Source organism: Globicephala melas, chromosome 20 (assembly GCF_963455315.2).
Source record: "Globicephala melas chromosome 20, mGloMel1.2, whole genome shotgun sequence".
Classification (NCBI taxonomy): domain Eukaryota; kingdom Metazoa; phylum Chordata; class Mammalia; order Artiodactyla; family Delphinidae; genus Globicephala; species Globicephala melas.
Genome location: NC_083333.1, coordinates 47,417,614 through 47,443,671, shown reverse-complemented (window position 1 = coordinate 47,443,671; position 26,058 = coordinate 47,417,614). Strand labels below are relative to the sequence as shown.

At 48.1% G+C, this 26,058-nt stretch overlaps 1 protein-coding gene across 2 annotated transcripts in view; it reads left to right on the top strand.

Annotated features, from left to right (window-relative positions):
- AATF (apoptosis antagonizing transcription factor) overlaps positions 1–18,889 on the top strand; it is a 99,420-nt gene extending 80,531 nt beyond the window's left edge. Inside the window, exon 11 of one of the 2 annotated variants that reach the window (XM_070044453.1) lies at positions 17,952–18,889. In XM_070044453.1, the coding sequence (XP_069900554.1) occupies positions 17,952–18,015 (64 nt within the window). In that variant the 3' untranslated portion in view covers positions 18,016–18,889. The remainder of the gene's footprint in view (positions 1–17,951) is intronic. The other variant, XM_030881881.3, reaches the window with a different exon arrangement.
- The last annotated feature ends 7,169 nt before the right edge of the window (positions 18,890–26,058 follow it).

The window sequence follows — 26,058 nt, the reverse complement described above, 5'->3', positions numbered from 1 at the left end:
AACAGGTCAGTGTGTTACTTGCATGATTTACAGGATTGCTGTTCACTTCTCTGACTATTGAAGTTATTCTAAGCTTACCAAGGACATTTTAGAAGCAGAGCTCACTTTACATGGTGTGAAAGCCCTGGAGTGCTGTTAGACTAGAGGGAGGGTGAAGTGAAAATCCAGGTGATCTTTTATTATGGTTCTAACAAAATGAATTTGTCGTTGTGGAAATAATCATCTGGGGTTTTGCCTCTGTTTTTGAAAGACCCTCTGAGGCAGACTTTTAAAGAAGTTCGTTCTTTTTCGTTTGCTGGGTAGATGTAGGTCAGATAATAAAATGCTAGTGTGACAAGTAGGAGAAGTAAATTCTGAGTAAGACTCTGAGACAGGTCGAGATGTGTTCCTCAAAACTGGCCACCACCCCAGATTTGGGATGGGGAATGCTTACTCTGTCAGCGTGGGTTTTGTAGTCAGCACAGAACAGGTCTAAGTGGCAGCAGTCAGCCTGGTGCCTAAGAAAATTGGTGTTTGCCTTGCATTTACTGCTGCTTCAGAGAGCATTTATTAGATAAACCCAGTTCTGGTACTGTTCATTGAAAGGGTAGGTTATTGTATTTTCTTTCCTAAGAAGCTTTTTTTCTTATTACAAAAATGATAGCAATATCAACATTTTGTAGGTACTCCATTCCTTTGCAAAGAACTTAAATTCTCAGTAGGAACAGCAAAAATTTTCATTTTAACCCCCACTCTCTGCCCCCAGATAAAAAACCACTTTCCCCTCTCCTTTTGTAAAGCTACTGGCTTTAGAAAGAACAAGGAGAGAATCCTTTAATGATAACTGCTAAGCACCAAATACATTATTGTTTTACATCTGGAGTTTTAGAAATGTACAAATGTAATCCAGCCTTGTAAAGTGCTTTGTCAACATCACTGCCACGTTGTTCTTGAAGTGCCGCGGTATAATAGAATTTGTACAGGCAATTTATCTTCCGCGTGCCATTTTTGTGTGTGGGTCTGTACCCTAAGTATGGGCACATTCTACCACTCTCCTGATGGTGTTCTGTTCTCCCTAATTGGTAATCCAGAGGTTACTTAGACCATTTTTGATTCCCCGTTACCTACTTTACCGCCCCCCCCACACACACCCTTTTTTATTAGCCATAATGCACTGAATCGTGGTGAAATATTCTGAGGAAGTTTGCTCAGCATTTGAGAGCACATCAGCTAATAACCCCAGAAATACCCTCCACAGAGCATTTTTCGTTGGTTAAAAACTTGAGAGCAAGAATGGTTAAGATATAGATGTTTTCTCTGAGGCTTCTTATCTCCTAAAAAGACACAGGTTGTTCTGACAGGTGAAACAAGCCCGAGCAAATATGCAACATTGATCTAATCAGCAGGAACGAACTGGAAACTTGCACTGGTGCTGTCTTTCCCCAGCGTCATTAAAGGCTCCCATTACTCTTTTATTAGAGGTTCCCTCTCTTCCTTATCAGATTACAGAATGAACATAACTCATGGCAGTGATTTGATCTCTTGTTAAAGAGGATTACAGCTTTGCATTAACTCGGATTGACACAGTTTATAATTTGCTTATTGATGCTCGGGAGGGCGGCATCACACGTTTGACCCCCCAGCAGTGCTGAAGGGAGAGGACCCCATATATCATCATTAAAGATGGCGTCCAGCACGGAGCGAGGGGGCCTGGGGCCTTCCTCCTCCAGAAACGTCAGAAAGGACAAAGAGAACGTTCTCAAGTTCAAACCTGACACTTGGGCCAGAGTTTTAAAATTTGATTGCAAAGAAAGCACTGCTCTCGTTTCTTCCATATTTCCTGGTTCGCTGGTTTGCAGTCCTCATACAGTTCTGAAGAATTTGCATTCTCAAATTCAAGGCTTGGTTCCAAGCAGGTTGTAGAGAGAGAAAAGCACATTTTCTAGAAAGAGATTGTAGATGCTGAACAGATAAATCTTTCCTCAGAATAGGGTTTCTTAACTACAGTGCTCATTTCTGCAGGCAAATTCCCATCATTTCTTCAAAAGATTGTGAATCTTATTCTTCTCCCAAAGGGATATTTCACATTCATTAAAGTGAGTGTAAATGTTTCTCTTAAGGAATTATTATTTTTAAGTTTTTGTATTCTATTATTATTGTCTTTTAAAATGTAATACCTTATACTGTATTAGTCACAATGAAGTAACTTGCAAGGAGGTAGGCAGCAGCTAATGTTTTTCACCTGAATTTAGATTAGTTGTCCATTCATATTATGAATACATTTCCCACAGTGCTCACTGAGCCACCTGAGCAGCTTGGGTTGCTAAGATGTGCAGATCATCTCAGTTTTTGTGTCCATCCTTTGCTCTGATTTATCCACCCTAAGTCTGCCACCCTATTTCTGATTGGCAGTGAAATGGCATGGAATGATAACTTCATATTCCACTTATTATTATTTTATTTTTTATTTATTTATTTTTGCGGTACACGGGCCTCTCACTGTTGTGGCCTCTCCCGCTGCGGAGCACAGGCTCCAGACGCGCAGGCTCAGCGGCCATGGCTCACGGGCCCAGCCGCTCCGCGGCATGTGGGATCTTCCCGGACCGGGGCACGAACCCATGTCCCCTGCATTGGCAGGTGGACTCTCAACCACTGCGCCATCAGGGAAGCCCTATTATTAGTTTTTTGAATCTCAGTTCCTTGACCAGGGATTGAACTCGGGCCACAGCAGTGAAAGCCCGGAATCCTGACTACTAGGCCACCAGGGAACTCCCTCAGATTCCACTTACTGAACGTTTACTGTACGTCAGACACTGTTCTAAACTCTTCATATGTATTTTCATTCGGTCCTATGAGAAACCACTAAAGTGGTTGACATTATCTGTGTTCTATGATAAGAATAATGAGGCAGAAAGCAATTGAGTAATTTGCCCAAGACAAACAGCAAGTTTGTAGGGGAGCTGGTTTATGCATCTGGGAGTGTGGCTTCTGACCCCTGCCCCTGTTTTCAAGAAATCAGCAAGCTTATTTATTTTATTTATTTTTGGCTGTGTTGAGTCTTTGTCGCTGCGCGCGGGCTTTCTCTAGTTGTGCTGAGCGGGAGCTACTCTTTGTTGCGGTGCACGGGCTTCTCATTGTGGTGGCTTCTCTTGTTGCGGAGCACGGGCTCTAGGCTCGCAGGCTTCAGTAGTTGTGGCTTGCAGGCTCAGTAGTTGTGGCTCGCGGGCTCTAGAGCGCAGGCTTTGTAGTTGTGGAGCACGGGGCTAGTGTGAATCACTGAATTTCCAGGCCTGCTCTTATGGTTACACCATTCTTTGATTACAAAGACCCTAAACCTCATAATTAGCTTTGAAACCTGGTCCAGTGTATTCAGTCCATTTGCTCTTGACAGTTCTCTTTCTTCCGGGTTCAGGTGCCTGTCACCTTCTTTCCTTAGAGACTACATTTTTCCCGTATAATAAAAACAAAAGGGACTTCCCTGGCAGTCCAGGGGTTAAGACTTCGCCTTCCAGTGCAGGGGATGTGGGTTCGATCCTTGGTTGGGGAGCTAAGATCCCACATTACCTCAAGGCCAAAAAACCAAAGCATAAATCAGAAGCAATATTGTAACAAATTCGATAAAGACTTTAAAATGGTCCACATCAAAAAAAAGAAAAAAAAAATCTTGGGCTTCCCTGGTGGCGCAGTGGTTAAGAATCCACCTGCCAATGCAGGGGACACGGGTTCGAGCCCTGATCTGGGAAGATCCCACATGCTGCAGAGCAGCTAAGCCCGTGCGCCACAACTACTGAGCCTGCGCTCTAGAGCCCGCAAGCCACAACTACTGAGCCCATGCTCCTAGAGCCCGTACTCCGCAACAACAGAAGCCACTGCAATGAGAAGCCTACACATCACAACGAAGAGAGTAGCCCGTGCTCTCCACGACTAGAGAAAGCCCGCGTGCAGCAACAAAGACCCAATGCAGCGAAAAATGAATAAATAAATACATTTATTTTAAAAAAATCTTAAAAACAAAATCTTATGGAAGAAAATTTGGAAAATACTGAAAGCGCAAAGGAAATTCATGTTATCTGCTACTGGGAATTGAATATTATTACTACTACTAATATATTTTCTTACAGAACTTTTTATGTGTATATTTTTTAAAGATAGATTCATATATGTTTGAATCCCTTTTTCCAGTTAACTTTATATTATAAGCATTTTAATACCATTAAATATTTTAAAGACATCTTAATGACTTTATAATATTCAGTTATGGAATATGTATCCTTGGATGTTTAGGTTATTTCTGATTGTTTTTATTTCTCTTTAAGGAATGCTGCAGTGAACATATTTGTATAGAAATCCATGTTTTAGGTTTTGCTTGTATCTTTAGAATAGGTTCTAAGGAGTAGAAGGGTAATCCTGGGTCAAAGGCAAAAACTTAAAAAAAAATTTTTTTTTATTGCAGTATAGTTGTTTTACAATGTCGTGTTAGTTTCTGGTGTATAGCAAAGTGATTCAGTTATATATGTACTTTCAGTGGTTCGTGATAGGTTGTACTGATTTACATCCCCCCTCCCCCACCTGAGGCTCATGTCATTTACCTTTGCTGATATGGAGAGTTCAATAACAGTGACCCTTTACTGAGGCCCTACAGTGTGCTAGGCACTGGGCTAAGCATCTAATGTTTATTTTCGCATTTAATCATAGCCTTGAAGAGTCTGTATATTTATTAGTCATTTGTATTGCTGTTTTTATCCTTTGTCCCATTTTTTCTTTGGGTTTAATTTTTCTTTGCAGTTTGTGTGAATTTTACATATTATGATTATATACCATATTTCCTATTTTTTGTAGCTCTCCCCGTTTGCTCACCTGTTGGTATTAACGATCTTTATTGGTCATATGTAAGTTTTACTTTTTATGTGATCTAATGTATAACACCTGTTTCTTAGGAGTGTTTTTCATTGCTTTTATGCTTAGGCACTCCCTCCTGGATCCCAGGATGAGCTGTTCGCTGATACTTTCTCCTGCTTTTTTCTGATTTCTTACTTTTGGTCTGCTTGGCACTTTATTTTCGTATATCATTCAGTGGTCTCTACTCTCCAGTCCTACGGCTTCTTTGTGAGCCCAGATTTTTTTTCTTCCCACATAGACTGTTAACACCAACAGCCTCTTGACCGCCCCCCCCACCCCCCGTCTGATTTAATTAGTTCTGTGCATCATTGCCAGATTGCGCCTTCCTAAAATACCACTTAGGAAATGCTATTCCTTGTCGCCTACAGCGTAAAAGCCATACTCGAACCTGCCACTCAAGGCCTGCAGTGATTTGTCACCCTGCTACCTTTCTCTCCTCATCACCTGGTTTGGTGTGCACTTTCTTTGTGCTGTCCTGCCGGCCCCTGAGGTCCCAGGACACACTCCCTCCTCCTCCCGCTTGTGTCTCTTAATTCTGCTCATGGGAACTGGAGCATCTCCTCACCCCTGCCCTGTCTGCATCCTTTCCTGTTGCAGGGTTTGTAGTCCTTGGTACACATCAGCCTTTTCAGAGAGCCTTTAATGGTTCCCTACCCCCGACTGAGGTGTGGTTCTTTTGTCCTTGAACCCCCCCCCCTTTTTTTTTTTTTTTTTGGCGGTACACGGGCCTCTCACTGTTGTGGCCTCTCCCATTGCGGAGCACAGGCTCCAGACGCACAGGCTCAGCAGCCATGGCTCACGGGCCCAGCCGCTCCGTAGCATGTGGGGTCTTCCCGGACCAGGGCACGAACCCGTGTCCCCTGCCTCAGCAGGCGGACTCTCAACCACTGTGCCACCAGGGAACCCCTGTTTATTTGTTACTCTCTAACAGTACTTATTACATTTCACAAAAACACTTATTCGGGTTTTTTTCTTGCTAAGAATGCTTCATTTATATGTCAAAGTACAATAGTATGCGTATGTTTACTATAATCCTGTGTTTGGTATTATCGAGTTAGATGACTTGGAGAGATTTTAGTAAAAATGTATGGTATTATACTCATACATTTGCGATAATATATTTTGATTCCAATTGAATCCTGCCTTACTTACTGTATAGCATTTTTGTAGCAGAAGTTCTATTTGCAAAACAATTTAAGTCTTTTCCCAGTTGATGTCAGCCTTCTCTGGGCTAGAGAACTGACTCGGGATCCTTGAGCACCTGTTCTGCCCCAGCTCACAGACAATGTGACCTTGAAGAAATCTTGTCTCTGGGCCTTGGTTTCCTTCTTTATAAAGTGAAAATAGTTCTTCTTGCTCATTAGATTCTTGAGAATGAAATGTTCTTTTTATTTTTTTTGTTTCTGAGAAGGACTGTTTTAATGATATCTGTACAAATAGGTAAATAAACAAAATTTACATTTTCCCATGTGTACATATTATGTCATTGTCCCTTTGCCTGCAACGCAGACATACCCATTTCTGTGCAAACCTGAGAAGAGTTGGCTGTAGGTCTCCTGTCTGAAGTGCCTTTAAAGGCCTTCAGCTTATGAGTCTGTTGCTTATAAGCAATTTGCTGGTAAGATTATTTTTGCAAACAATTCCTATAAGATGAATGAACAAAGGCTTCTTGCCTCTTTTACTAAAATCTCTCCAAGTCATCTAACTCTAATATACAGATCTTCATCGATTTACAGTGGGGTTACATCTCGATAAACCCATTGCAGGTTGAAAATAACGTAAGTCGAAAATGCATTAAATACACCTAAGCTACTGACATCACGCCTGACCCTCGCCCACCGTAACCGTGCTCAGAACACTCACATTAGCCTACAGTTGGGCAGAATCATCCAACACAAAGCCTATTTCATAATAAAGTGTTGAGTGTCTCATGTCATTGATCGAATACTGTACTGAGAGTGAACAACGGGAGGGCTGTCTGGGCACAGAGTGGTTGTCCACCTCTGTGATCGTGTGGCTGACCGGGGGCTGCCCTGTCCAGCATCACAAGAGGGGATCTGCCGCACATCCCCGGCCCGGGAAGAGAGAAGTCACAGTTCAAAACTGGAAGTACAGTTTCTAATAAGTGCACATTGCTTTTGCACCATCGTAAAGTGGAAACATCTTGAGTCGAGCCTTTGTAAGTCAGGGACCGTCCGCACTTTGCTCTGTTCCCACGGCACTCTGTACACGGTAGTTCACCGGCAGTGCAGACCCTAATCGATTACTCTGCGGGCTCTGTCTCCACGTGAGGATGTCGCACCGCCTGAGAGCCGGTGCCATAGTTTGTTCTTCACTCCTGGCCACGTTGGAAAAGCCCTAGAAATAAGTAGAGTCCAGCTCCGGGACTTGTCATGCCCAATCCTTTACTTACAGAGTTTTGGAGGTCTTTTAACTTAGGATGAACCCTGGGAAAAGGTCTTTCAAGAACACTCTTGTATTGCAGTTGCTCCCAAGAGTGTACGCCACAAACTTGTATCATACTGTCGGTTTTCTCCTGCCCATCTTGGCTGTGATAACCATACCGGGTTTGGTTTCTGGTGCCCCTTCTACAAAGTTTTAGTTACTGTGGAAACATGGAGTGTTCAGACAGGGCTCTGTGATGACCAGTTCTCATTGTAGGTCAGCATTTTTGGAATGCTCTCAGGATTTGTTTGGTTTAAGAAGAAGACATTTCTGGAATGGCTCCTGTCTGTGCATTAACAAGGCATAATAGTCCGTGATTTCCTTTTGTTATTTTTAGTGTTGGTATTAAGTGTCACAGCAAAAAAGGATATTTAGATAAAGGGTATTGCCTGAGTGTACTTCGAGTTCCAGGTGCTAGGAAGCGAGGCATTTGTAATGGGAAGCTGTTACTAACTACCCTGGAAAGGAGGTCTTGAATGAGCCAACCACACCTTGTGTTTTATCCATTGTCTTCCTCTGGGGAGCAGAACACTTTGTAAACATTAACTCTTTTACCCTCTGGGCACCTCCACTTAAAAGGTAAATAAGACTGAAGGCTCTTTCTTCTCCAATATAGATGAGGAAACGTCAGCCCAGAGAGGGAAATTACTGGATCCGAGGAAGGGGAGGCGTTCTGGCCTGGGGTGTTGGGAGTCCGCACCATGGACCAGGCAGCCTAGTGGCCGCTGGCACCCAGGAGCCACCCCTTTCTGCTTCCCGGAGGCGGGTGGGGGTTGGGCCTTCTGTGGCGCGTGTAATGTGAAAGGCTGCAGAGAGGAGCAGCTGTTCTTCAACGCTCCGTGCTCCTCTAAAAGGAGGGACAAATCAATACACATTTTCTCCTGCCGGCGCTGGCGGCGCTCAGCCTCCTCGTCCTCGCCCAGCTCTCCATCCTGCAGGGGAGGCACAGCCGGGCAGCAAAACAGAGTCACCAGCTTCCAGGGGCAGAAACGCAAACCACTCGTTTTGCACAGAGCAGCCAGGCTTTTAAAAACCAGTCCCATAACTGGCTGAGGTCATCAGATTGCTGACTTAAGCGACTCTGGTGAACCGAGGTGCGTGGGTGGGGGGTGGCCCTGTTGCAGACACCCGGAAGCTGAGGGCTCCTGGGCACTCCTCCTGGGGACAGGTGCCCTGGCAGGTGTCTGGGAGAAACCTTTTTTCCAAATTTCTCTCCTCTGATTTACGGTGGAGAGGAGGAAGTTCTTTGAAGGAAACCATTAAAAACCAAGAAAGAGTGACAGATGGAGGGCATCAGTTTGCATTCTGTCAATTAATGTAAGTGAACTGTCCAAACAAGATCCCTATCTCAGGGAGGATTTTATTTTTTAATCAGAAAATGTGATGTTGGTACCTGTAACTTTGTAGCTTCCTGCCATTAAACAGTTAAGTGTTGGACATGGAAGATAGAGAATCTGCTGCCATGATTAACAAAGGTAGTTTAGGCGGCAGAACCGCCCTGCAGGGCCTGGTGCTGTCAGTGGCCAGTTTACTGGAGTTGGATGCAGTGCCAAGGTGGGGACGTGGGCACTCCGGCTGTAGGCGGCTTTTGCACCCAGGAGACGGGCAGGGCTGAGAGCGTGGATGAGTTGGCCAGGGGCGGGGTCGAGAGAGAAGGGAGGAGGGCCTAGAACAGAACCCAGGACAAGGGCTATGGGAGGAAGATAAAAAAGACCAAGAGGGCAGAACAGAAACAGAACAGGGGCGGTCGCACCCTGGGGGGAGCGTGTGGATGGTGGCCTTTGTGTCCTGCAGGCTGAGCCCAGCCCGGGGCGCGGCCGCCCAGAGGTACTGCCAGTGTTTGTGTGCTCGGTAGTTGCTGCTTTTATGTTCAGATTAGGACTGGGTATTTTTGGTAAAGTTAGTCCTCCAATATATCACCAGAAGTAATGGAATGCCTTGCTGAAACTCTGTGGGTTGAGGACAGATATCCTTGTTGATTTCTGTGTGTTTTGACCCCCTCGGAGTAGCCTTAAACTGGAGCTGAGAGAAGCGTCATACGCCCGCTCCCGCCCGGCCCTGCGTCGTTGGGCAGAGGTCCTGATAAGGATACAAATGTAACTCAGTGTCAGCCTCCCTTTCCCTGGGGTTGAAGGAAGTGATTCACGTCTAAGCAGCGAAGCATCCCCTGGCTTTTAACAGGAGCTGTTAGAGGGGCTGCTGTTTGGACAAGGAGCTTCATCTTCCTGAAGCCAGCAGTCACAAAGCCACAAACACAACACGGGCCAACTCTATTGCCAGCATCGCGGGGGCTTGGCGTTAATATTAAACATCGCCAGCAAGGCAGAGAGCTCCACAGCCCAGCCACAGAATAAAAATAAATAAAAGTAAAGAGAAGACCTCGCTAAAAGCGGTGAGATGATTTGTCGTCTTTCCTTTGTGAGGCCATTTGTCTTCTCTCGCGTCAAATCTGTTATAAAACAGTCAAACTGTGAAAGTGGAAATCATCCCAGGAATATGGAATATTAATGCACAGGAGAGGAGGCGACATCCCTTTTGTCAGCAGTCCCTCCCACCCCCCTCCACTTTTTTGCAAGTCCCACCAAGGTAAATTATTTTTCTTGAAAAGAATTTGAAAGACTTGAAACTAGTGGTAGGGATGATGGAAGTTTCAAGTGTTTTTCTTCCTTGTGTAAGTGGAGTGAATTTGTTAACTGGCTTGGGAGCAAGGAGGGAGCGCAAGTGGGGAGCAAACCTTTACAGATTCACCCCTCGCTCCCTCTCACCTCTCCTTCCTCCTCCCAGCCGTTCAGTTCCTTTGTTTGGGGCCTGAACCTGCATCTTTGAACATTTATAAATCTTGAGTCGGTCTGATCTTTAGGAGACGGGCCAGAGGCCGTGTCATCATCTGTAATTTAAAGCTGTAGGGCTAAAAGCATTTGCAGAGGTTTGAAGGACCTGGTTCTGACCTGACCAAAGGAGCGAAATGGAACAGACCCTCCCGAGTCTCCTTCAAGCACTGGGGAGGATGGCGAGGAGAGCAGACACTAGGTAATTTATGGCCACAGTTTGCTGGGAGCCTTGCTAGTTGCCTGGTCCACTGAGAAATGCATCGTGTGCTGCCACCTTGTGGCAGATTTGGGCAGCTGCGGTGGGCTGCCTTGGAGCTTGTGAAGAGTTGAGCCTGGTTCTGATGGGAGATTTGCCTTGCGTCCAGATTTAGGTAATTAGTGATAGGTGAGGGCATTCTCTGAGTCACTATTACTTTGCTAACTTGATCCTGTTAAGAAATAAGACCTCAGTAAGAGAAGGTCGCTTTCTTCTCTTTTCACGTTTCTTGGTTGTGTGTGTGTGTGTGTGTGTGTGTGTGTGTGATTTTTTGGTATGCAGTTGTGCCGGCGTTTCGGGAGAGAAGCCCGAGAGCCACTTATTGTTAAGTGCTGGCCTTTCGGCTGCATTCAAGAATTCTGAGTCTTCCACTCGTAGTTTTTTTTTTTTTTTTACGTCATCCTATGTGATGCTCCCTCCTTACAGGACGTATTTCTGTCCCTTCGCCTGCATTGTCTTCCTCACAACGCAGGCTTCCTGAGAGATGAAGGCCCGGAGTGGGGGGCCCTGCCTCTGATCCCGCTGCTGTGATGTGCATGCGGCCGCCAGGAGCGCAGGGCAGCCTCCTGCCACCTGGACCAATGTAGTTCCCCTCTTAGGTCATAGAAAGAGTTCTCAGGCATGTTTCTCTCGCCTGTAAAGTCTCTGATACAGAGTAGAATGGATTGGGGTCAGAGGAAGCAGAAGGAATGAAAGATTAAGGGAGGTGCTGTCCCATCTCTAGTATTTGGGGAGCAGACCTCAAAGCAGCCAGAGGTTAGGTTGGGAGGACCCCTTGGTTTGGTGCCAAGTGATGACTGGCAAGATATCTTTTTCAGTTGGCAGTTGGGATGCCCTGGGCACGTTGGCAGGCAGAACAGAGAGACTGGAAGCTCTGTGAGAGCAGGAAAGGACAGGCTGAGAACAGAGGAGGTGGTAGAGCTCGCCCCGCGCACCTGGACCACCTGGACCGTCCAGACACGTGGGTGTGGGCTCGGAGAGCGAGGGCCTCCCTGTCAGCTCTTTGGCAACCTGGAGGGCTCCGAGGGGTTCCGCCGGGCCAGCAGGAGAACTCCAGCTCGGTCATAGCGGGAATGGAGTGAACTGTTTCTTTTCACCCGGAAGAGACCAGATTTAGTCAGGGGAAGGCAGCAGTGGTTGAAATGCTGCCACGGGGAGGATCAAGGAGCTGTCCGTCCTAACTCTGGAGGACTGGGCTGTGGGAGGGGTCCCAGAGCAGCAGAGGGGTGCCCGGCGAGAGGGAGGACACTGCCACCTCTCCGAGCGGAGGGGGCTGTCCAAACAGAGTTAACTGATACGTTCACCTTCCCCACGCAGGTTCTGCCGCGTCATTCTTGTCTCTATAAACCTACGAAAACCTAGCACAGCAAATAGGCATTCCTGTGTATTTTATGAATTTATTATACCTTTGTGTTATACTTTGAGGCCAGGGACCATCCTCACCTAATACACATATATAAGCTTCTACAGCACTAATAAGTAAAATGTTTTCCAAACACGAACGTGAAAAAAAGCATGCATCAGTAACATTGCCAGTGATTTTTAAAAGTGCATTTGCAGGGCTTCCCTGGTGGCTCAGTGGTTGAGAGTCCGCCTGCCGATGCAGGGGACACGGGTTCGTGCCCCGGTCCGGGAAGATCCCACATGCCGCGGAGCGTCTGGGCCATGGCCACTGGGCCTGCGCGTCCAGAGCCTGTGCTCCGCAACAGGAGAGGCCACAATAGTGAGAGGCCCGCGTACCGAAAAAAAAAAAACAAAAACAAAAGTACATCTGCAGTCGGCAACCACAGTGGTCAGTGTGAGTTTCTGTTCTTGCTGTGTCTGTACTGACTCCCAGGTATTCGGGTTTCGTCAAGGTTCTGCTGGACACGAGTGCTGCTGGAATTGGAGCCCTTAGTCTCACTTTCCCTCTGTGTGTTTCGTCACCCTTGGATTCTCAAATGTATGTCTAAGACATCAAGTTCCACAGAAGCACGCAGCACAGGGCCCTCGGGTGTGCAGGGAAGGGGAGGGGATTATGGGGGAGGGAGGCCCCTCCCCCCGCACACTCTGGGATGCGTCTTTTATATTTAGGGAGGACAAACCCCCTCCCCCAGGGAAGCAACTAATGAACAATCTCAAATTAATCAAGGACAAATTCTGTGTATAGTTTTAATCAGGAAAGCAGCGATATTGTTTCTTCGGGCACACGCTGAAATCCCTGCATATCGTACTTGCTTGGAGAATGGGATGTACTTTTGGAGGCTGTGCAGGTTTCTTTAGGGAGCGGTGGCCTGGCTGCTTTCTCCCTGCTGTCTGCTCGCCTTTGGCCACAGGGCCAGGTGGGTGCAGTGTGGGGGTGTCCGGGCCAGAGGAGGGGGAGGAGGAGTGGGGTGTCTGGGGCGAGGCCTGCGCGGCTCCTTCAGTCCCATGCCCCCCGCACAGGTCCTCTGCAGGGTTCAGGTGCTGCTTTGTAGTGTCTGCCCCGATGATGGCGTGAAAGCCCCTGGTCTGTGTCGCGGTCAGTGAGGAGTGCGCGTGGCTGGACGGCACCGTGACACACGTCCACCGCGTTTCGTTTAGGGCTGCTTCAAACCTCGCCCACCACTCAAGTGATGGCATCTCACAGCCAGCTCTACTGGGCGCGCTTAAGCCTCTTCACAAGAGTCACATAATAAATAAGCTGAATCCCAGTACACACACACACACACACACACACACACACTCTCTCTCTCTCTCTCTCTCTCTCTCTCTCTCTCTGTCTTTATGGAAGATGGCTGCTAATCCATGATCATTTTTTTCCAGAAACAGGTTTTATGATAATATAGTAAAAATATTAAATTAGAAAATGCCTCACTAAGGGTTATAAAACCTTACTACATTAGAGATAGGTAATTATCCCCTCTATAGCCTAAATGACAGTTTAAAAGAAATAAAAATGTTAGTGCTCATTACTTGCTTTTGTAGGTTGCAATAAAGGGTAAGTTAAATTTTAATTCAAGGAAGAGCCCCTGCTATCGACCTTCTACCTTAGGTCCAAGTCCTGTTAATTACTCTGTAGGTTATTCTCCCGCATGATACCCACATTAATACATTTTCTACATTGAGGCCAGGAGTGTGGGGGGAGGGTGACGGGTGGGGGGGAGGCCTTTCAGCTCAGTGATTCAAATCTTGATTCTTAATGTGATAGGGAGCAGGAATTATATATTTAGAAAACCAACTTCATTATGCATAGCCTTAAGGGCACCTCAGGTATTAAACTGTACACTTACACTGGAGAATCGGATGGAGATGAGGTTAACCTGAAGGACTGATAGTTTAGCTTCTCTGGGTGGCTCGATCCCGGTTAGGAAGGGTGCTGCAGGGAGAATGCTTTGTGCAGCAGAAGGCAGTCCGACCCTCTGTCCCATGGTGGCTTCTCATTACCTAGTTCTGTTTTTAGTTTTGTGTTCCTGCCTTGGGATGGGATAGGGATATGGACGCATCCTGTTTCTTTCCAGGTGCCTCCCTCTCCCCTGAGCACTGACCCCAGGTCTAGCATCTGTCTGGGTTTGGGGCAACGCTCAGGACGCCCTCCGCCTCAGTCTTCCTCCTGGGCCGTGCAGAGATCTTCCTACCGGAAAGGAGACACAGAGAGGCGGCAGGAATCAAATTTCCAGCTCTTTGCTGAGAGGCTCTCAGCAGCCCTGCCTGAGAGCCTGCCCGAGCTGGAGCTGCCAGCTCTCCTTCTCCCTCGCCTTTCAGGTTGTCCTCTCCAGACACGAAGCCCCTCCTTACCCTGACATGGGACGTTACTCTGGAGTGGGGAACCTCACAGAAGGACTGGTCAAAATACGGTGTAGGGATTGCGACCGGCCGTGACCCAGGACTGGGTAACAGAGCCCTGCCGGTCAGGTGGCTTCCAGGTCTTTATTCTCAGCAAAATTGCAGGAGAACCTAATTGAGTTGTAAGCTGGTAGATCATTAAAACTAAGTTTTGGTGGTAGATCACTCTGTGATTGGGGGGGGGTGGTTAATTCAGAAGGAATTAAAAGCATTGAGTATCATTGCTATAACAAAACTCTCCCATTCCCACGTCTGCTTGTTTGTGTGGCAAGGTTTCTCATCACTTCTGTCTACAAGAACTAAAAAATAGGAATAGAATTGGTGCTGAACCTCTTTCATTCTAGCAATAAATTATATTCACCCATGGAATGGGAATGGAGGGGAAAGCCTCATCCATATCATTGAGAGATAATTTCCAGTAACATTTTACATATTCATGTATATTAAAATTGTACCAAAATTATACTACACTTTATTATATTGTTATTGTATATATCAGTTGTATCCTAATAATAATTGTAATGATAACACAGTCCAGAAGTAATTTTTAAAAATTACTTAGAGCCTTATGGTCCCAAGAAATTAAAATATTTCAACTTTTCAAATTTCAAAAAGTGTTTCAATTTGCATACTTATTTTTGTGGCCAAGAAGTATGATAGTGTGATCAATAAAAGACTTTCAAGCATAAAACAATTATATTAGGACAGAAATCTGTAGGGAAAAATCAAATGGAAATACAAGTTTAAAAAGAGAAAGATGCTATAAATTTTCCAAATTAAAGAGTTTGTTTATGTGTTGTTTAAGTGAGTGATGACGGGTATCAGGTCAGTATGGCATATAGATTCCATTGGGTGTATTACAAAAGGGATGTAAGAGTTATTTTAAAAGCTGGTATTCACAGATTTGTGGTAATTATATCCTTTGTGACTATTAACTTCATCAAGAAAAATTTCATATATCAACTTAAAAATGTGTGCAGGGGCTGCAGAATTTTGTAGAGTTCTGTTAGGGGGTACGCAGAGAGGCTCGAGGACCAGACCCTGGACCCCACCCTTCGTGGCCATGGTTTTCCCAGCTCTGTCCCTGGCGGGTCCTCCGCAGGGAAAAAGAGGGGCTGCGGCCTAGCTGAGCAGCCGGAGTCTGGGGGTCTTCATCCTGGTGGTGCTCCTGGACCCCAGGAGGGTCTGCTTTGTCCATCTCTAGAGTCCTTAGAGTTGGGGCTGAGGGGGATGGAGGCGGGGGAAGAGGGGACGGGAACGGAAAAGTCGCTTAGGAGGCTGGCGCTGCATTCTGGGTGAGAGATGGTAAGATCTGAAATAATGGAGCCTGGAGGAGCAGGCAAGTTTGAGATACTTTGAAGGTAAAAACGGTCACTGATTGGTGGTCATGGGTGAGGAAGACTTCAAGTTGAAATTGCTTGGGGATTCTTAGATTGGAATAATCCCTTACTCATATTCTCTCTCTTCTGTAAAGCTACTTTAAGAACGCAGACCACTCGGCTTTCCAGGTTGCTTTGCCATGAACAGCTGCATCTTTGTCAGCTTTGCCCACCTGAGTGTGAAATGATGTTCTATCAAAACATGGGTTTCAGCATTTCACTCTCTGCTCCCGACATGTGAACCCTGCTGCGGGCAGTAACTGCCGCCTCAGCCCAGGCGGTTTGCTGATGTCACCACGCGGAGAGGAAGCATTTGCTCAGTGGTAATGATGGGCTCTGGTGCAGGCGAGCACGGCGAGGCTGGGAAGGGATGATTGTGAAGGGCTAAATGGCATGGTGCCTCTGCAGCTCCCTCTCATCAGATGTCGCAGCCTTAAAGCCACACTGTCCTCTTTGTCATGGCGACTCTCCCCTTAACACCATTTAATTTCTTTGTGGAAATGGCTAGAGAGACTTGTACTTTTTGGCAAGTAGGCGGGCCATCGCGTGATAAAGTCCTTTATGTGATGGGGCTGGTGATTTGGCAGCCACTGCCTCTGGAAGGGACGCTGCCTGCCTCTGATTTGCATGTGGTCTGAAGCTGCCTTCCGCCTTAGTACGCGCGTGTCCGGGGCCTGGCCAAGGCCGAGCCAGGCAGATGTGTACAGCTCAGGAACAAAAGAGACCCTGGAGCTCCGGGTGAACCTGCATCCTTTGTTTATAGGTCCAGGGGCACCATGGTCGGCTGAGGGCACCAGCAAATTCTTGCAATAAAATTCCTGTAATAATACAGGAGACCCACTGTCTTCTGGCTGCACGTTCCCTGCCTGCCACGTGGTCCCCAGCATGATAAGGTTTGTTTATATCCATGGCTTCTGCGGTTCCTTCTTTAAGACTTTTCCCTTTCAAAAAGTTTTAATATGCTATTCCTATTGCTGGGTTTTCTAATTATAATGTCTCTTTTGGTACACACCACTATAGTAAGGTGACTTCAAAAACAGACTTGTAAGTGTTTGTGTTCGAGTCTGGCTGGACCAAAAATAGCTGTTTGAAGGGTGGGGTTTTTTTGTCTCCTGTTTTGTTTTGAAAATCAGATTTGCTGCTGATGACTCTCAGATGATGAGAGCGGTTCTGTTAGGAAAAGCCTGTTTCCCTGACAAGGAGGGCAGGCTGTGGATCTTGAAAACATAAGCAGAGCAGGCACAGCTTTCTCCGAGGAGGTCGTTTACTCGTTTACTCGCTGGTCCATGGCCTTCGCCCAGGTGCCTGCCCTCCTTCCCCGAGGGCACGGGCGTGGTCCGCGCCTCCCTGTGGGTTTGACCTGCTTGGACCCTCCTGGCTCCTGGCATCTCCGCAGGGAGGCTGCCCTCCATCCAGAGAAGTGCTCTGGAGCTGCGGGCTCGGTGCTGGTGCTGGGAGGGCCTCGCCCGCCCCGACAGGTGCCTTTGGCCAGGTGGTGGTGGAAACAGAGGTGGCAGGTGGTCATTTACTTCATTTTCAGGGACGCAAGACCCTGGCGTGTTAGGGTTTTTTTTTTTTTAGTGTCAGACCCAGCTTTAGAAATAAATTAGCCAATCGAATTATTTATTAGATGGAGAATAGCGGAAGGGCCGGGGCGTGGGGAAGACCCTTGGCGCCCGAGCAGCTGCACGTGTGCTGGTAATTGGAATCTTGTTGCTGGTCATTTTCATTGTTTTTCAAGTACTGCCAAGTGCAAGAAAATGTATGAAAACTGAATTATATCCCCTACATCCCATGTCTGATTGAATCCTCCTCATGTGGCAGTCTCATACATCCTATTAAAATATTCAATCTTGTTTTCTTACTTGAAGAGCCTGTGTGTAAAGGGCAAACTTATAGAAAACTCGTTCCCTGGAGACAGGGTATCCAGCCACTCTGGACTATTTACATATTCTGCTGTTTGGCCGCTTCTGGGTTCCTGCCCTCCTTCGTATTTGCGAATAAGAGCTGTGGGATGCATTTTTAATTATGTGGCTGTGTTTCCAATTGAAGAATCAGACTGGGGTATTTCCCAGCTTCTTGGTTCTTGTTTTTGTTTGTTTGTTTGCGGTACGCGGGCCTCTCACTGTTGTGGCCTCTCCCGTTGCGGAGCACAGGCTCTGGATGCGCAGGCTCAGCGGCCATGGCTCATGGGCCCAGCCGCTCCGCGGCATGTGGGATCTTCCCAGACCGGGGCACGAACCCGTGTCCCCTGCATCGGCAGGCGGACTCTCAACCACTGCGCCACCAGGGAAGCCCCTTTTTTAACCTTGAAAAGTTAACCAACGTGTTAACCGGTTTGTTTTGTTTGTCTTCCAGGACAGAGCTGTATCGATCTCTTTTTGGCCAACTCAACCCCCCTGACGAAGGCCACGGGGACTGACGGTGCCCATCTCCCTGTGGCCCGGGGCCTGAGGCGGGACCTCTGCACACCCAGCCCCACATAGAGGAACTCGGGAAATCCCGGGAACGTGTGCTGTTCAGAACACGGGCCTGACGAGTGCCCGGAAACCTGGAATCCAGCATCTGTGTCACCGGTGCGTCCGTTTGCAAAGGGCTCGCCCCCCACGGCCTTGAACCACCACAAATAAAGAGTGTTTTTACTGTCGCCGCCGCTGCCACACTCGATTCCTTAAGCAGCACAGAGTGAGTGATGTAGCGTTCCCACAGGGTGACAGGTTCTTTGGGAGGGTTTTCATTGTTTTCCCAGCCAAATGGCCTTCTTTCACAATATAAAATACTTCATGGAAGGAATAATCCTAGGGTAGATGTGGCTTTCGGGGTGAGTCGTGTTTAGCGACTGATCGCAGCTGTGAGGAGCAGGGAGCCCCCCCAAAACCTGTCAGCTGCGCCCCAGAGGCGTTGGAGCTTGGAGGCATCTGCCTATTTGTTGCTAAATACAGATCTCTGACTTTTTGTTTCCTCTTTTCACCCATAAAGATTCTTCCAGAGTCCTTTTCCATTCTCACCATTCCTAAATCACTTTATTGAGATTAGCTGTGGTGTAAATCTAGCAGGGGGAAATGATTCACTTGTTTTTCATCCGAAAGGTCAAAAGCTGGAAATTAAATCCCCATAAGGGGGATTTATTGGCCTGCTGTGGTCAGTATGCAATGAGATGATCTTGCATAAGTAATGTGTGCGTGCCCGCACTCAAGGCCGACCGTCTCCCGGGTCCTTTGCCCAAATCTGTATTTTGAGCTATGGAATTAAAGGAATGTTGCTTACAGGCATCTGAGGGCAGTTGTAGTTAATAACTAGTCATTGTTTTTAGAGGCAGGTTTTGGTATTGTTTTAAAATGTCAAAACCAAGTGACAGATTTTTGTGCCCAGGAATCCCACGTGTCATTGACGTGGTGTCTGTGGACTGCGACACAGCGCCCAGAGGCTGGGTTCCAAACGAAGTGAGTCTGGAATGTAATCTGCATCACAGTTTAGTATTAACATCTGAGTGTGTCTGCTGGGCTCGGACGGGGCAAATGGGGGGAGGAGGATTTCTCCATCTCACACTAATTGGACCTTGGTACATCCTGCTCTGTTTTTCTTGTCTTGGTAAGTTAACCTTTTGGGCTTGATTGTCAGGGAAACGTTTAATTTTCAGTGTGTCTCCAGTTACCTAAAAGATCACTCAACAGAAATAGAAGATTTCCCCTACAGTCACTCGAATATAGACCATCCAACCCCATCCATCTAGCCTGAGGATCCCAGATAAACCCACATTAGAACAGCAAGTAAGTAACCTCTTAACGCGGCACTTCCCGTGAGCATGATGCAGACCCACGATTCCTAAAGAGATGGAACCTTTGTCACAGTCACTCTCTACCTGATGAAGAAAAAATTTAAGCAGGTACTTCAAAATATTTGGAGTCCATCATGTTTAATTAAAATGAATTAAAATCAGGAGAGATGAGAAAGAACGGATAGAATTTTCAGTAAAGGGAGGCTTGCATTTTAAAATTCAGAGGACCACCCTCCTTCCAGCCAAGAGTAAATTGGAAACTATTTTAATTGACACGGATACTGCAATTCAACTGTTACTAGAAAGACAGATTAGTTGATTGATTTGCATTTTAATAAAACGAATACTTTACATTTTGGTGGCTAATGCTGATTTTGAAATGAGTTGAGAACTGTTATCAAGAGTTTCAATCCAGGGCCCTTTTTCAGTGTTGACTGAAGCATTCCTCCCTTTTGTGCGGAGTTGGCTTATTTTCTTTTTGTCCAGTTGACTCCTTCACGCATGACCCTCCTAAACCACAGCCCCTGAAGACACCATCAGAGCAGTGAGGAAACCGCAGGGCCCACCCAGCCCAGGTTTGCACCCGGGGCCGGAAGCAGGCCGTGGGCTTTGCCCTTCGGGATAGAGAAGTTAAGGCTGGCTTCTCGTCTTAGTTTATTTTACGTCAAAAATTAATTACAGAAAAGTGGAAGGAACAAATGGAAATAAGACTTGGCTGTAACTCCACCACTTAGAAAGATCCCCTTCTCGTAGTTAACCTGTATTCCTTCGTAGCCTTCTTCAGTGTAGATGCTGTGATACCCAGTAGACTCCTCTCTGGCGGGAGGGCCCAGGGAGCAGTGCAGGTGGAAGACTTCGTTTTTCCTTCTGGACTGTTTGAAATGTTACCCTTTTAAAAACAGTAAAAACAAAATGTCCGTGCAGCATGTCCCCCTCCGCATAACACACGTATACCACCCGTTGAGAACCAGTGGTACGTTGTATTCTGCATTTTAATACTAATAGTAGAGGGGAAGGTTGTTTCCACGTTTTTGCAGATCTCATTGAAGCATTTTAACTGCTAACTGATAATTCCATTGGGGGCGTGTCTCTTCAGTACTGAACCAGATCCCCTCTTGTTGAACACTTAAATTGTTATAATTATTTGCTATTATGAATAATGTTATAGGAAAATATTTGTGCATAAAGCTTGTTTGTTGTCTTTTAAAATTATTGGGTTTTTTGGCATAGATTTTGGGGAGTAAAGTGAACCGAGTGAAAGAGTCCAAATATTTCAAAGGCTCTTGGTCCCTATGACGGAGGCTTGTTTTAGGGCCCGTACACTTCTCACCTGCCCTAGGCAGGACCATCTGCAACAAAGGGTGTTAAAAGGCAGAGAGGAGGTTGGCCCTGGAGTCTGATCCTGTGGTTTATTTCTTGCTCCCCAGGGAACCCTTCAAATCAGCATCCTCCTCTGGGAGGATTAAAGAGCTGCTGCCTGTAATGTGCTTTGAGATGCTCCAATGAAAGGTGGTGGACAAATAGGAAGTGACACCATCCTCTCCCTCCCCGACCCTCCTGTCTGTTTTCTGGCTGCTAGATCGCATATCATTTTCTCTCCACCCTCCCCACTGGTTTTCATGCTCTTGCTGCGTTCCGTGCCTTCATCCTGGGGATCTCTCCGGTGGGTTTTCCTTGCCTTGTATGGGTTTATGTTTCTCCCCATATTGTCTTTGGTGCGTAGCCATTCTTTCCAGGTCACCGACCAAGAACGCTTGTTGAGCATCATTTGGAAACCCTGAGAGCCAACAGAACACCAGGGAAAGCCAGCTCCGACCAGTTCAGCAACAGACACTGCACCTCCAGTTTAGAAAAGTAGTTTCCTTTCAGTGGTTGATTCTCCTGGTCTCCGCATATGACTTTTCCAAGGTTATTGCCTCTTTATCTCTTACCATTTCATCCGAAGGGAGCTGAGTTTGAGGCTCAATGGATCCAAATGGGACATTCGTCAACCTTCACCACCATGGAGGGGTCACTGTGTATGTGGGACACCAAGATCTGTGTCTCCCTGGGCCAGGCTCACAGGTGAGGCAGCTGCGTCTCAGCAGAACTATAGAGAGTAGAGGTAAAGGGTGTCATGGAGAAGCCTGAGGCTGCGGCTGCAGAAATGTGGGTGTTCTATGCCAGGGCAGCTGGCGCCCGTCTGCTGATACCCTGATAGGCTACCCTGTGCACATGGCGTTTAAGAAAGGCAAATACAAGCAGTGAGCCTTGTCTAAAGTGAATGAACCTTGTTTTCTGCATCTGAGTTTGTGTTTTTATTTTTTGATTTATGTGTGTGTTTGTGTACCAGGGTGGGGGGGGCGGTTGTGCTAGGCATTAAGTTGAGTTTGCCTTGGTCATTCATTTTTTGTTTGTTTAAATCTTATCTACCTCATTTCCTTTCTTTCTTTTTTTTTTTTTTTTGCTTTGTCTTTCTTCATAACATTTCAGAAATAATTGCCAGTAATTTGGTAAGTTCATTAACTAATTCTTACATCCAGGGGATCCATATCGCCCCGCTGATTTGCATATGTTCAGTTTGTCCAGCAGCTGTATTGATGAAGCCCTCGTTACCTGCTCCTTGTCTGGAGAGGAGGGGAATGGTGCAAATGCAGAGTGAGTATGCCTTACCTAACTTCGTTTTTCTTGCATATCTGTAGATTTCCTTTACCGGGCCTTCCTTGCCCATCGTGTGGGGTCTGTTAATAAGGTCATCGCCTCAGCGGCATTTATATTCCTGAGAAGTTTGCTTGGTTTATTTCCTTGGTTCAGGGTTTTCGTTTCATTTGTTGAGGTCAAGGACACTGAATTCTCAGAAAAGAGAATTTAAAAGAATGTAGAGAAAAAAAAAAAATCCCACATTACCGATAGGGTAGAAAAAGAATATAAGGTCCCCAATAGGCACGGTGACAGTAACACATTAAGATTCCTGCCCACCCTCCTCCATCCCTGTCTTCCTCTTTATGGCTGGGCTGGAAATGAGCTCAGGCTGCCCTGGGCCGGCAGGCTCCCCACCACGTGGTGCTGGCTGCTTCTGCCGCCCTCATCTACCCTCCCCGAGGTGTTTAGGGGTGTGTTACCCGGCTCTCACAGAGACTTGGGGGCACAGAATTCATCCTTGAGGGGGCTGATGTGACATTCTGAGTCAAGGACAGATTTGAACAGAAGGTGGCGTAGTGGCAAGAACCTTGGATCAGAAATGAGACCTGCCAGGGTGTGTGACCTTGAGGAAGTCTTTTGACGTCTGGGGCTCAGAGGTCCTCCTCAGTACTGTGAGGGTCAGCCACGCTGGTTCCTGAGGACCTCCTCGTCCTAAAGCAGCTGTTTCTATGGAAAGGCAGCTTGGGTCTAGCACCGATGCAGGAATGTTTTTCCCATCCATTCATTCAGGTATGTGTTGACCTCCTGCTGTGTGGCAGGCGCTGGGGGAGGTTTACAGAGCACAGGGTTGTTTGGGCAGGTGACCTGGTCTCTAGTGGGGCTCTGTGCCCCTCTTCAGTCGAGTGAGTCCTGAATCCTCTTACTTCGGTCTGATCAGGCCCATTACCTGCGCTGGAGTTGCCTCTGTTAGTCCTGGCGGGAGTCCTGGCAGCCCAGGCTGTGGCCGTTTTTCAGGCTCAGCATCACTCTCCCAGGGCTCCGGTTCTACAGGGCGAGAGCTCGGCCTGGCAGGAGGGCAGCAGCCCTGGTGCTCCTGGGCTTCCAAGAGCCCGCCGACCCCGGGATGGCCAGGGGCGTTAGTACGCAGGTGGGGCTGAGGCTGAGCGCCCCGCACCTAGGCCGCTGCTCGGTGGCTCCCGCGCCTCCACGGCGAGGGCGGCTCCGGGCTCTAGGGCTGCCCTCGTGGCCAGCTGCCTTCCCCTCTTACCCTCCTGGGGAGCCTCTTCTAACCCCACGCGCGTCCAGAGGGTCTAAGACCACAGCTGTCCAGTAGCACTTCCGGGGATGATGGGAGCCCAATCTAGTCAGTATTTCACCAGCCACGTGTGGCTTCTGAGCCCTTGCAGCGTGGCTGGTGGCTACCGGATTGGCTAGATGAGGTCGATGCGGGTACTTCCTAGCCCTTCACAAGTCACAGCAAACGGCAGAGCTGGAGCCGGGTAAGTGCTAACAGCTGGGGCGGCGAGAGCTGCCGCTGTCCCGAGGCCGAGGGGCCCAGCCGGGTCGGGGGCCCTGTTCCAGGCTCGGGCGGCGGCCGAGAGTGTGACCTGGGGCTCACGAGGGGGCAGGAAGCGAGGGGTTTCCCGCCTCGGTGCCCAGCGTGGCCTAGGGGAGCCTGGGAGCGAACCTGCCCCGCTCTCCTCCTGAGGGTTTAGGCCGGGAACGGACCCCCTGAGGCCATAAAATTATTTTCCAGTTTGACTCTTGTGTCCTTTAAAGTTGTAGCGCACTGCACTTGGTTTCAAGAGCTAAACGTAAGGCTAATGCGGAACACTTTCCATGTGATAACTCCGAGTTCATATTGTTGGGGGAGATAAGCCGTAGGAGCAGGTGCTTTTGAATTCACTTATCGGCGTTCGCGCAGCCTCCGCGCCGCCTCGCCCCCCACCTGGGCGCTGTGATGTTCCGGGAGGGTCTAGGCAGCGGAGGCTTTTCATCTGCTGACCTCGCTGCTAAGGTCAGGCCTTTGTTCGCGGCGGGAGCGCGGGCCCAGGTGTGCGCCTGCCGGAGGGGAGGGTAGGCGAAGCGAGGGGAGGGGAGCGCAGCCTTGCGGAGAGCCTGCGTGTGAAGCTCACATCCTGGTCTTCGTGGAGGAGGGTAAGGGGACGAATGCAATGCCTAGTTCTCAGTTATGTAATTAAACCGAGATGTGCCTTTCTGAAGGAACAAAAAGAGGCCAAGGACAGCTTAATTGAAACCTTAAGATTGCTTCTCCAGGAGTGGCCCGAGCAAGCGGGCCGAGGCAGACTGTCACCGTCTGGCTGGCGGGCCACGTGACCCCGCAGGTGCCGTCCACGCCGGGGGTGGGGGGAGCGGCGTTCGCTTGGCACCAGAGCCTCCGCTTCCTGGGAGGATGAGCTTTTGGTTCCTCGGGTCCCAACGGGGAGGTTCACACGGGAACTGGCCGCGCTGATGCCGCCCGGGCTCGGCGCTGACCCTCCTGTCGCCCTGTGGGTCTCTAAATAGCAGTGCCTTGCCGCTCCCCCCGACCGGTCTCGAGGGCCTTTAAAAGGCACGCCTCTCTCAGCGAGGCCGTCGGCCAGGCCGGCTGTTACGAAGTCGTTCATTACCACATAAGTGACGGCGAAACAGTGGCGCTTTATTAACTGTAGACAGGGCTGCTCCTGAGAACCCAGGCGTGCGCTCTTGATACCTGTTTATCTACTTGCTCCGGACTGGAAGGACTCTCCTCCTCTCTCCTTCCCTCTCCCCCACCCCCAGAAGAGAATTTCAACTTTAAGACAAACAACTTCATTTACAAGTGTGTCTCTAATTAGCTGCAGAATTAGGAAAGCTGAGTTTTCCCCCATAGATCGGCTAAACCCTCGAGGGAGACTGGTGGGATAGAGAGAATCGCATTTCCAATTATTTTGTTGAATTGCTAATTTAGTTATTGTGCCTGGTGTAATTGTGATGGGTATTGGGTGTGCAATTCAGTTTGTTTTAAATATTTGTGGGAAGGCTGATCAGTAATGGAGCTGACCTATTTTGTGGCCCAAACTGAGAAAAAAAAGCCTAAAACACAACACCCACAAAGATACCGTTTGTTTCCATTTTTATTCTGATCTCTCTCATCCTCTTAAGACCATTGATGCAACAAAAGGATTAAATTAAAAGATGACAGCACTTTGATCTTCTCCCTTTGAAAGCTTAACTGTCCTTGGTCGTTTAACATGCAGATATTTTAGGGTGGAGTTTCAGACGCAAGGCTGGAGTTGAGAGGTTTCTGCCTCCCATAATTGCGCTTTTGTGTGTGCCTAGACGTGGTTTGGGTGGCTGACTTTTGTATGCGCGTGTATCAGGCGGTGGAGGTAGTGTTTGCAGCACCGAGGGCCAAATCAGTCCAGCTCCTGGGGCTGGGAGACCCTGTGGGAAGGCAGGCACCTTCCCTCCAGGCAGCGCCGCTCACAGGGGTCGGCGACCCGGGCAGTGTTTGCACCTGCTCTGCCCCAGGTAGGCCCCGCTGGTGGTTAGTTGAGCCTGTGCGCTTGTGACCCAGGGTTAGGTGTGAAGTCCCCTCATTGCTGGTTGTGATGCCAGGCGAAGCTCCCTGACGGCCGGCCAAGCCCGAATTTCCCTCTTCAGGGTCTCCCCACCACTCAGCCAGCGTCTGGACCAGCAGGAGTACCTGTGATGTAATACTGTTTACATGCCTGTCGGGTGCTGAGTAAATCAATCCAGCCTGGGCCTGGAGCAGGGCTGTGGCTTGTAGGGAAGAGCATCAGCTAGGGCTCTGCTGGGACTTGAGGTCACAGAAACAAAGTGCAGGACTCTGCCTGGTTATTGTGAAACGTGCATGTGAGTACCAGGTTTTGTGACGGCCAAGTTGCTTGCAGGTGACTGGAGCCCTCACCCCCGGTGTCATCCTGCTGGGCCCCTGCCGGGTCCCAGCAAGGCCTTCTCAGACACAGGCAGGGCTTGGTTGGGTGAGATCAGAGGGTGGTAGACCAGAATGGATTTGGAGGAAAAGTAGTAATAAAATGGGTCATAGAAGCAATATGATCC